Consider the following 12,069-nt stretch of genomic DNA (forward strand, 5'->3'; position numbering starts at 1 on the left):
AATTAATTAAGAAAGAAAAAAAGACGCTTCCTTATGTTATACAGCGTATTTTAAATGTTTGAGAAGTAACACGATCATACCATTTTCACCCAGAGATTGTTAAATTAGGAGAAACTCTGAAGAGTTGGATTTGTGGGCACTTACACTGCTGGGAGGAAGGAAGATTTGGGAGAGCAGTTGTCTTTTCTCTGTTTGCTTTGGAAGCTGCCATGAAGCTGGAAGAATATTTAACCTGTCTGTGAGAGGGCTCTCAGCTGTGGTTTTCTGATAGGAATTTGTCATAAATCTAATTTGTATGGCTCTTTGAAGAGTTTTTTTGTTTTTTTTTTTTTTCTCCTTGGCTAGACTTGGTAATGGAGCTCTGAATGACCTGACCTCCAAGACTGTGGTTTGACAGGGCCGTATTTTACTGGAATGCTGTTTCAGCACCCTACATTGCTACTTCAGTTGTACTGGCACAATTCTTTGTAGGACCTGTGCAGTGGAAGAGATGGATAAAGTGATCCAGCTGGTAAACAGTCCGGTTTAGAGAGACAAAAAAGAAGTTTTTGTCATGCAAAGAGGTCGAGGCAGTAAGTTGGTAGTAAGAGGTCATGTGTAGGCTGTTTGTGGTGGCAATGACTGGAAGATAGACTCATTGCATTTTTTCTGTTAGCGTTTTGAATGTGAAGGAGCTATCCTTGTGTCTTAGACTTAGATCAGGTGCAGGACAGAGCTTTGAGTATTTTCTTTCAACAGTTACTTCAGTTTAGCTGCTTAACATGATGAGAAGAGGCAGAAATAACCCTGTTCCAGGTTTCAGCACAGGTGGACAACGTCTTCTGAAATGTTCTTCTCTGAATGATGGAAAGACTGTGATTCTGCTGAGTAAGCTCAGCTGGTGAGACTCTTCAGGAAGCAAAATTGCTTCTTTTGTCAAAGCAGTGCAGATAGATGTGAAGTGCAGCACTGCAAGAAGTAGGTTTTTTTTAATAGCTCCTGTTCAGAAGCAAGGAGCTAACAATGTGTTATTTTGTCAAGAATCATTGCATCTTTTGCTTTGTGGATGCAGTTTTGTGGATAGCCAGGAGCAGTACCAAAGGCGTGAACTAAATTTATAGTTGGGTAGAAAAAAAAACTTGGTAAGAACTGTTTAAGGAGGAGAATAATGTGGCTCTGCAAAGCTGCTGCTTGCTGTGGAAGAAAGTTGGTCTAACAGCTAAAACTATATTTAGATGCTTTCAGAGTGCACCTTAGTGGAAGGTGTGTCTCGTGGCTAACATTGAGGGTGGCTGGCTCCACAGTGCCATGGTCCCTATGGGCGGGTTGGGGAGCACTGCTGTCCTCCTAGCTCAGTGACCTTCAGACTTTTCTGATCATTGGCCTGCCTTCCTTCTGTTAGCCAGCAGAATCTCGTGTGTGCTGTCATGCGCTGGGAGCCTTTACAAGCAGTTTCATCTGTTCTGTTGCTAGAGAAACAGAATTAGTGTCTGTTAGTTTTTTAGTCCTCTTCCTCAGGATGTTGTCTTAAGCATCATTGTACAGAGCGTTGGTCCTGTTTGTTACTGTGTGTGATGCCTCGTTTGTTGTCCTCCTTGTAAGCAGCTGGAGCACCCATCCCACTTGGAAGGTGCTGCTTTCCAAAACTGCTGTAAATGAAGTGTGTGGAGAATTGAGAAATGGTAATTTCATTCTGCTGTTGTCAAACGGCCTCCTTCCACCAAGCAGTGCTAGGTCTCGACTCTGTCAGTACCCTAAGGCAGATGGCATTGTGTCAGTCGACTTCTGAGGTTTTTCTTTTTCACTGCAAGTCTAAAAATTTTTTTTTTCAAGGGTGGAATTTTAATTGATGTGTTGGTTGTTGCAGGGTGGCAGCTGGCAGCAGGAAGAATGGTGTTTTCAAGCTATGAAATTCTTTTGCACAGTGTCTTTCTTTCATTTGTGTGATGTGCTCTATATTCATAAACTCTCTGGGGGAAGATAGGTTTCCTTAATCTCCATTTTTGCAGTGTGTAGAACTGTGGATAGTAGAGTACTGATTGGAGTGCCATAGGCAGTTGTGAACCACGAAAAAACCCAGCATCAAATACAGAGGGAAAATTTGCAGGAAGCAGTATTAATAAAACATAGTTGTGATATTTGCTTCCATGAGTATTTTAACGAACTGTTACCAGTACACGTGAACTAAACCTTTTATTAACTTCTCAGCCAAGGTGTGCTTGTGAGTAATGCGTGGTGTTGCAGGTAAGTGGGTTTGGGATATCTTTGAGAGTGAGACACAATTGGTTGGTTGGTTGGTTTGCTTGGTTTCCCCTTTTTTTCTTTCTTAAAAAAACCCCAAACCTATATTCCTGGGAGCCTTTTGCTTCTCCATTTTAAGAGTTGTATCTTTGTGTCTCTCTTTACCTTGGTAGACTTAGTTCTGGTTCTTGAAGTGCTGTTTACCATTTTTTTCTAAATTGATTTGACTCTGTAACAGGAATATAGATGTTTAAAGATTAACATCCCTGTCTTAGTTGATAAAAAAGCATGATGTGGAATGAAAATGAGTTTTAGTGAATCATCTTCCAGAGTAGCATTTGGTGCTTGTCTGTTTTAGAAGACTGGAGATCAGCACTGTATGTCACTATTTCTGGTAGAAACTGTAAATTCCTGGTAGTAAGGAGAAGTGATAATGTTCTGTAACTAAGGAACAGATTTCAGCTAGTGAAAATATTTTATTTTGAGTTACATTTCAATTTAGATATGAATCATGTATCATGCAGTTATGTCTTAGTAATGGATGTTGTGTTAGTGAGGTTTTCTACAGGTTGGGCATTGCATAATTAAAAAATGCCTTCAGTCCCGTTTGGAGTGTTCTCCATCATTTGAACTCATTTAAAAACCTGATTTAAAAAAAAAGCCTATGAAAATTTGTATGTATGCTGGTTTATGTGTTACAAGTCAGGTTACAGTTTGAAGTAATAATGTTAATTAGTACCTACTTACAAGTTGGACGCCAGTTAGTGTCTTGGAGGTGGCCAGCTTCTATCTATGCACAACATACAAAGAATAGTTTGGGAAATGATTTTATAGTAAGGCAAATATGATCAAGCATTTTATGTAATCTTTAACAGCCTTTACTATCAACACTTACTGACTCCGTGTAATGAACTTAATTTTTTTTCCTTGCAGTGGTGTTAGTGGCGTGTTTCTAAAATCCAACTGTGGAAATGTAGATATTTTTAATGGTAGCAGGAACAGTCTGTCTTTAATGCCTTGTTTGCCTTATATTAACATTGTTCATGCTGTGACCCTGTTCAGATATATCATTAACATCCATTCTATGTATCTTTGTTCTTGTGTATTTGGACATTGAAGTTGAAATTACAATTGCATTTGAAGAACTGGAAAAAAAAAAGCCCCTAGAGGTTGTTTGTTTCTTTTTCTGTGCCTCACCTCCTCTTCATTCTCTCTTCAGGTCAGAGCACCAGATGCAGTACACACCACTGGGTCTGCTGATCCGCATGTAAGTCTGAAATATTTAAACACAACAGCAACAAAAAAAAAACCAACAAAAAAATCCAGCCAGAGCTACAAACTCAAAATAGGCCTGCTCTCTAAAGAAAGCGACTTGCTGCAGGCAGGCTCTGGTACATTGGGTGTCTAATCTGTAGGTGTTTGTAAAGGAACCATTGATTTAATGTTTAAAAATATTCCTTTACGTGTTCGAACAGCCACTACTGTAGGAAGCTCTGCTGCGTGATATTGCATTCATAATAGACTTCAACAGGAAGAAGCTGTAAGGTCTTTCAATGTGGTTATCTCTTACACCGAGGAATAGTTTAAAAATACAAGACCATTAATTTCAAGAGTTGCTGTATATTAAAGTATGTTTTTGTGTACGGTTGGCTTCTTGAAAATGAGATAGTGTGACCTTAATTTCATCCTTTGTTTTCCTTTTCAGTAGAATATACTTATAGCAGAAGGTAAGAATAATTATCTGGTCTTCCCCTGCCACTGAAGAGACCTGTGCCTGGTCATGTGGTTAGTGTGTTGCTTGAGGGCCTACCTGTTTCTGAGCTATAATGAAAACAGGCAGCAAGAGCCAAACAGACTGTTAATACCCAACAATTCATTCTGTAGCTTGGATTTTCTTCAAGATTTCGATTTGATTTTATGTTTGAAAAAGTCAGTTACCAGCTGTTAACTTTCTTGTGAGATAACATTATTCAAGTTGTGATAGGAGAAACTTTCCCTGGAGAAATAGATCCTTTTATTGATTTGCTTTACTTGGTACGATTTGGAAAATTACTCTGAAATCTCTTTTGAATATTTTTTGTTCTGCATGGAACTGGAATTTGAGTGCTTTGCGCTTTCGTACAGTCAACGTAGCGTTATGTTTAATGGGAGTTTGCTTTCACGTGGTGATTTGATTTCTCAGCTAGAAGCTTTCTCTTTGCTTCCATCATTTGCTTTACTCTTTCCACTGTATTCTGGTTTTGGAGGAGGAAAGCCTCCAAGTTTTCTGTAGCTGTGTTGCTGGGAACTCTGTGGAGCTGCATATGATTAATAATAATGTTATAATTGCCTACTGAAATGTAACTAGTAGGCACAAATTAGTTCAATCCCATTAACTTGATATTGTTCCAGCCACTTTGAAAATTTTTTTCCTGAGGTTTTCTAAACGCGAGGAGTTGTTGATGCCAGAACTCTTGTTATGTCACAGCTGCCTCCCTTGAGTCAATGGAACAGAAATGCATGTGGCTGATCTGCAGATGTCTTGTAACATTACTGTGAGATTATTTCCTGATGACAGGATAAGCCTTGGGTAGGAGTAGGGTATTTGTTTCATCTGCATTGCTGTGCCAGAGTGCTGTGCCCAAATTTTGCCAAGGTTGTATATTGTTTGTCATAGTGAAATACAAGATATTTTTCAGACAACAGGAAAACTGGGTTTTATTAACTTTAAAAACATACAGCTCCCGATAAACCTGTCCCAGCAGCTCACGTTGGCAAACACAGTGCCGTAAACCAAGTGACTCCACGGACAACGCTGCATTAGTTTGCAACTGATAGTTTTCCTTTTTTCAGAGAAATATGAGCTGGTTTGGTCAGATGCTTGGCACAGACCTAAGAGGTGTTTGTGATACTAAAGTAAAATTATAAACTGAAGGTATTTAAAATGGTTGTTCTGCATAGTGCTTTTTTTGTGTAAAGGAAACTAACAGTAGAAGTCAAATCCTTTACAAAGACTGTTATTCCTAGAGAAAACTTTTTGTAGTTGGCATCTGAAATTTTTAAATAATATGACAGTTAAACTGTTTCCCTTATTTGATTTGAGGTTTTATTAGATGGAGCTGATTTTGTTTGGGTTTTAAAGAACTGTTGTTTCAAAGGTGGTGGTTTTAAGTGTCGCTGTGCAGTGTGTAAGAGCATCCCATATAGTTTGAAGATAAAGGCTAAAAGCTTATGTTTTGGTCTTTTTTTTTTTATACTTTGTGCTGATTCTTTATGAATTAGTGTTAAGATAGGTTTTTCCACAGAAGTTTCTTATCTTTTCTTTCCTTTCCTTTGCATTGCCTGTGTCTCTTGAACATGGTCTGCATCCTGTTGTCTTTCCTCTCTCAACACTTTACCGTCTGTTGACTACCTAAATAGAATCTTAAGAATTTTAATTCCACACTGTGCAGACGTGACTGTTACGTGAGTCCTTCCTTCATCAGGGTTCCAAGAAAGGACAAATGAAGATTATGTAAAATAGAAAGAATCTAGGAGCTAAATGTGGGGTCTTTTGTTTTCTTTAACTAGTGGATGAAAATCTCAAGAATGCGTTTTCTTCTTCAATCAATATTACGCTTAAGCTTGAAGTACAACTGAAATTTAGCATCTATTTTATTCTTCAGTTACACCAGTTTAGCCTTGAGCAAACATTCTTCTGGCCAACATAGTCCAAAAAACTTTAGAACTTTTCCTGTTTTTCTTTTTTCTCGAAATTGTGGTAATCAAAAAGAAACCATAGTGCAAGGCAGGTATTTCCAAGCGTTTAGAAGCTGATTGTTGCATGGGGATAAGATCTCTGGACTCTTAAAGCAAGTGCCCTTCAGATTTCAGCTGCATCTGAATGGTGTGTTAAAAGCTTCCTCATTTAACCAAGGGTGATTTGTTTTCAAGAAAACACAGAATTAAATTTTTTGATTGTATTGATAATGGCAAGTTCAGAGACAAGTACAGGAAACCTTTTCTTTGTTTCGTTCAGGTTAAATCACTTTGGATAGAAAGTTCCTGGTCTAGAGGAAGGCAAAGAATAACATTACTTTGATTGTTTTGTGAAAAGTGTAATGTTTGTCTTCTTACTCTTTTTGCAGCCTCTAATGGAAAGCAAACTTAAAGCATTCAGTATTGGCAAAATGAGTGCTGCCAAACGGACTCTAAGTAAGAAGGAGCAAGAAGAATTGAAAAAGAAGGTAATGGTATGCATTGAAAATTTTATTTTGTATGCAGAACTGAAACAATTTGCTTCTAGATTACAACCAGCTTTATCACCAGAGTTCTTTGTTTTGATAATTGTAACTCTCCAAGTATGAAAGTGAATTGTATTTTATATGTTTAAATTGTCCCTGCCATCCATGGCTTTAAAATAGATAGGCAGGCTTGCTTCTCTCTCCTCCTGTGTGAGAAAGCAAGTTCTCTGGCTTCCTGAATCCTACTGGATTACAACAATTCATTGGTTGTTGTATTACTCAAAGTGAAGACAGCCATCGCTTTAGAGTGTTTTCTGTTCTTCGTTTGCTCTCTATCATTGGATTTCAGTAATTAGAAGGAGTACCTGAAATTTTTTTCTCTGAAATAGTTTCAATACGCATTGTTATTATTATGTAAAACATATTTTTGTCTAATGACTTCTTTTGAAGTTAATAAAAACATTAAAAGCTGATACTGAATTTTAGGATATATTCAGGAGTGTTGAAATCTGTAGCTTATGGTCGGTAAGGTGGAACTCAGGAAAATTTTAGGCTTTGAACTTTACACATACAATTTTTATTATATTTCAGTAGGATATTTCCTGCTAAGTTGTTGGAAATACTAGTTTAAGTAAACACAGTAGTGATAAACTTAGTATCTTGCTCAACTGTCTTATATCATTGAATTAACAACATCTCTGGGAAATGCATAAAGATGATCCTGTTGTTAATCTCCTTTGGTCATATGGCTTGATTGTAATGGGTAAGATGGAATATGTACTGTTCTCTGATGCTGAGGTCTACAGAGCTCCAGCCTCATAATGCTGGTCTTTTATATGATCTTTTCGATTTGCGTCTTTTGAATGTTAAATTGCCATATAAACTCTTGTAAGTGAACAGTTGTGTTTGAGATGCAGTCCTGATTTGCTTTATGTATAACATGCTGTGTTCTACCCACTGTTCTCAGAAATTTGAATTCTAAAATTGAAACTCATTCGATGCAGTTTGTAGCGTGAACTCTAGAAAAAGGGAAAGGAATGTCACAGAACTAATTTAAGAATAGCTGTCTAGTGATGGTTGGTCTGTGGTGATAGTAAATAGAACAACATTTGCTGTGTAGGAAGATGAAAAGGCTGCTGCAGAAATTTATGAAGAATTCCTTGCTGCCTTCGAAGGAGGTGATGGTAATAAAGTGAAAACATTTGTAAGAGGAGGAATCGTTAATGCATCTAAAGGTATGACTTCTCTTGTTTTGGGGTGGTGGATCATTTGGCTTTGAGTAAAGATGCAGATTGGCTTTGAATTGTATTTTCAAATTAATACATTACATTAGAAGCAGCAAAGGACATGTGATGCTAAAATCTACTTTATGCTTTGACTCATTAGGTAGGTAGTGGTGTGATTCGTCTTTTAAAATTCAGAGGAAATGCTTTGTTTTTAAAATACCTAAACTTTGGTTTTTTTCTTCATAGTAAAAGATGTTAAATGATGGAAAGTTTAAATTATCTTTTTTTTAAATTAAATACTTCATTGCATTGAATGAACAAGACTAGAGTAGCACAGCATTCTCTCTAATGAACAGCATTTTGCAGCATTAGTTAATACAATTTGGTTTTAATTTGCCTTTAATTCCAGAAGAGCATGAAACAGATGAAAAACGGGGTAAAATCTACAAGCCTTCATCACGATTTTCAGATCAAAAAAATCAACCGAGCCAACCATCTAATGAAAAGCCTCCATCCCTGTTAATGATAGAAACCAAAAAGCCTGTAAGTGTCTTATTTAAATATTCAGCTCATTTTTAGGAAGGGTTCAGAAGTGCTTAGAAGCAGGTCTGTATGATCTTGCAAGGTAGTTTTATCTGCATTTATCACATATGAAAAGAAGATGGAAATGTTGATTTGGTTAATCCCATAGAAAATAACCGGATAATGAAGTGCAGAGGTGCAGTAGCCCTGTAGCCAATGGGAGAGACCTAGCATTGCACTTGAATTTGGCTGCTCTAGGGCTTTGCTGTGTTCCTGCTAATTGAGACAGACTTAGGACTACAGATTTAGTGACTGTTTTGAAGTAACAGCATCTGCAGTTCTGAGAATTTGTGAAGTTTTAGAAGCAATTTTTCTTGCTGCCATCTGTTTTTAGGTTTTTATAACTTTTAACAACAAAAAATGACATTTGTATTGATCCAAATTTTTCTTGGTGAAGTTTTTTAATTTTTTTTTATTTCTGTGGTGATGCTTGAGAAAGCTCTTTGGCTTTTTGAGTTTTACTGAGTAATTTATAAAATTTACACATTAGCAAAGCTGAACAGCTTTTTTTTTTTTACCTAATTTATTTTGACTTCTGCATGATTTGATATTTTTTTTGTTGCTCTTAGAATGAGATTTCATCATGACTAGTAAAGGAAATATTGTGAAAAACAGTCTTCAAGTCAAGTGATGGTTGCATATGATTACCGTTACTGCTATATACGTGTAATTAATGTCTTGGATGACTTTAAGAAGTGTTTTAGTAGAGCTAAGTGATGGTTGCATATGATTACTGTTACTGCTATACATGTGTAGTTAATGTCTTGGATGACTTTAAGAAGTGTTTTTGTAGCACTTAACTACAGTTTTTAAGCTTAAGCATTTTTAAGCATAAACATATGTGATACTGCCTGCTAGAGTGGGAAATGTAATGTGATAATTGAGGGCAATCCCATCCTAACCTCCCTCCAGCTTTGAACAACATTCACATTCAGTCTAGTGGGGTAATATTGGATGGCAGGTTTGATATTCATTTTATGTAAAGCTCTACAGTTACAGAAATGAAGTGTAGCATTTTTTTGTTGTGCTGAGCTTTGTTCTGTCATTTGCAAATGTTTGTACTGTAAGAATATTACTGCTTTTCAAAGTTGTCATAAATACTTAAGAAGTAATGCAATCAGTTTACTCACTTGCCCTGTCCAATGGTGATTGAAGATAATGAGGTAAAAATGATTTTATTTATTTGGCAGACCCTCCCCAAAAACAAAAACAAACAAACAACTTTGCCTGGGGTGAGTAGGAAGTCCAGTTTTTCCAAAGCTGTAGTGTGTAACAAAATAAATATTTTGTATGTCTGCCTATTGGAAACGTATTCATTGAAATTTGGTTATAAGCAATGTTGTTGAAGATGAGAGTTCATGAGTTAGTTCAGGTGCATATATTACAGTAAAAAAAAAAAAAAAATTAATATCCATATGCTTTGTCATTCAGGAGTATTTTTTATGAGAATCTTGAGCTATTTAGAGTAAGTGTTTCTTCAGGCCTGTGTTTATATCCAAAAGGAAGAAAGAGAAGGAAATTCTTTTCACGTAGAATGTTTATCTGTGGATAAAATAATTGAATATATATATGTAAAGTAATTTACATATATATGTACACACATCTGTCAGTTTAATTGGAGCATGACAGTTTGCTACGTGCATAGTCAACTTCTAAGTTTCTGTGTAGAACAAACTGACAAAATACATCAGATACCTTAAGTTTTTATGTTTGAGAGTGTTTGATCACGTGTATTGCATTGTAATAACGAGAAGTAACAAAGTTTTAGGTTAAGCTATCCTTAATTTTATATTTCCTAGCTTTGTGTTTAGTATCACTCAGTCTTAATGTTTTCAAGTCTGTTTGTTGGGTTTTTTTTGTTTTGGTTTTTTTGTGTTTTTCTTTCCCCCCTCCTGTAGTTTACTTCGTTTGAAAGCTGTGGGTAAAATATGCATGGATATTATCTGCCAATTTATATATACATGTAACTTTTATTTTTGTTTCATTTTATCCGCTGAAATGTTGGCTGATATATCTTTAATTTTAGCCTTTGAAGAAAGGAGAGAAGGAAAAGAAAAAGAGTAATTTGGAACTTTTTAAAGAAGAATTAAAGCAGTAAGTTTGACGAGTTTTAACTGTAAATAAAGAAGATGTAAGATCTTTACCTTGTTTTACAGGCAATATTTAGGATCATTCTTGCTAAGCTGTTTCCCAAAGTAGGTTTTTGGTTTGTGCTTTTCCAAATGCTTGTGTAGTGGTGTGTCTTAATTAACAATGGCAATGGTATAGTTATCAGAGTATGAACCCATGCTGAGAGGTGCACAGTATAGGTGTCTCTAATTTGGTTGCATAATAATTTCTCTGATGTTCCTTTTGTTCTTTCTTACCCTGATTGGTGAGAGGATGAATTCTTATTTCTGGTCTAGTAAGCTGCTTCTCAAACCAAATCAATTGTGTTTGAGATTAAAGGATAGTATAAATGCTAAAGCATACAGCTGGAATAGTTCTGGTAGATACATTCCAGTTGATTAAACAGAAATTCAAGCACACTAGCAATTTTAAAATTTTAACAAGCCCATTGCTCAATAGTAAAAATTCTCATATTTCTGAAGTTAATTAAAAAGTTCAGAATATAATCCTCAGAATGGCATTAAATTGTTCTTTACGTTAAACTTGTTTTGTAGAATACAGGAGGAGCGTGATGAAAGACATAAAACAAAAGGTAGATTGAGTCGTTTTGAACCACCCCAGTCGGATTCTGATGGCCAGCGTCGTTCAAGTAAGTATATGTTATTTTTTGTATTTCTTTGGGCTACAAAATTTGTAGACTAAAGTATATGTATTTTTCTTTTATTTATACAGTGGATGCTCCTTCACGAAGGAACAGATCGTCTGGTGGTAATATAGATTCTTTTCTCATTATATATAATATTGTCACTTAAATGCATAGCAAGGATTGTGACATCTTTTTTTTTTTTTCTGACTTTTTCCTCTCATTGTAGTGCTGGATGATTATGCACCAGGGTCACATGATGTTGGAGATCCAAGCACAACAAATTTGTATCTTGGAAACATCAATCCTCAAGTAAGTTTGGAGCCAGTTTGTTGCCATGTTTGGGTAGAGCTGAATTTTTTTTTAGTGGCAGTTTTCCCCTATCAGTTACTAGATGCAAAAATAGTCAATTAAAATTATTTTTCCATGGATATCTCTGTGCAAGGTGGATCGTATCTCAAAAATTTTGAGTGTGCTGAGTTGAAAAGGTGATTATTTTGATTGTTATTTTGTGGTGGATCGCACTGGGGAAGCGTCAATGGAATGTTTTTTTTTTTTTTCAAGGAGCTCAGCAAATTAAAATCTGAACATTTGGACAATAATATGAATGAGTGGCTTAGAAATGCAATTGCAAGATGCTAATTTTTACCTTTTTTTGTTTTTTCACGTAGATGAATGAAGAGATGTTATGTCAAGAATTTGGACGCTTTGGACCGTTAGCGAGTGTTAAAATTATGTGGCCGAGAACGGATGAAGAAAGAGCAAGAGAAAGAAATTGTGGCTTTGTTGCCTTTATGAACAGGAGAGATGCAGAAAGAGCATTGAAGAATTTAAATGGTAAACATTGCTCAGTTTGGAACTGCAGTTATCTTTCTAGGCTACTGAGTAACTAATCATATCCTCGAGTTGTTTTGTCAGACTAGGGATAGATCTGCTGTAACTCCAGTAGGTACCACACTGGCAGTGATTTGAATTGATGCTAACTGGTACTGGTAGCTGAATGTCATCAGACCATCGCAGCACAAGGGCTGGGAACGGTGGTAACTTTTGCTGTAATAAAGCCGTCAAGTTTCTGACTGTTTTGTAG

General features: G+C 36.2%; 1 protein-coding gene across 6 annotated transcripts in view; it reads left to right on the forward strand.

The window, feature by feature from the left end:
- U2SURP (U2 snRNP associated SURP domain containing) overlaps window positions 1-12,069 on the forward strand; it is a 44,096-nt gene that overhangs the window by 3,831 nt on the left and 28,196 nt on the right. The window contains exons 2-12 of one of the 6 annotated variants that reach the window (XM_054073939.1): window positions 3,440-3,487; window positions 3,926-3,947; window positions 6,327-6,425; window positions 7,543-7,657; window positions 8,058-8,191; window positions 9,421-9,462; window positions 10,257-10,324; window positions 10,894-10,988; window positions 11,072-11,107; window positions 11,212-11,294; window positions 11,654-11,819. In XM_054073939.1, coding sequence (XP_053929914.1) covers window positions 6,333-6,425; window positions 7,543-7,657; window positions 8,058-8,191; window positions 9,421-9,462; window positions 10,257-10,324; window positions 10,894-10,988; window positions 11,072-11,107; window positions 11,212-11,294; window positions 11,654-11,819 — 832 coding nt within the window. In that variant the 5' untranslated portion in view covers window positions 3,440-3,487; window positions 3,926-3,947; window positions 6,327-6,332. The remainder of the gene's footprint in view (window positions 1-3,439; window positions 3,488-3,925; window positions 3,948-6,326; window positions 6,426-7,542; window positions 7,658-8,057; window positions 8,192-9,420; window positions 9,463-10,256; window positions 10,325-10,893; window positions 10,989-11,071; window positions 11,108-11,211; window positions 11,295-11,653; window positions 11,820-12,069) is intronic. The other 5 variants (XM_054073934.1, XM_054073936.1, XM_054073935.1 and 2 more) reach the window with 5 other exon arrangements.

This window comes from Cuculus canorus, chromosome 9 (assembly GCF_017976375.1).
Source record: "Cuculus canorus isolate bCucCan1 chromosome 9, bCucCan1.pri, whole genome shotgun sequence".
Taxonomy (NCBI): Eukaryota; Metazoa; Chordata; class Aves; order Cuculiformes; family Cuculidae; genus Cuculus; species Cuculus canorus.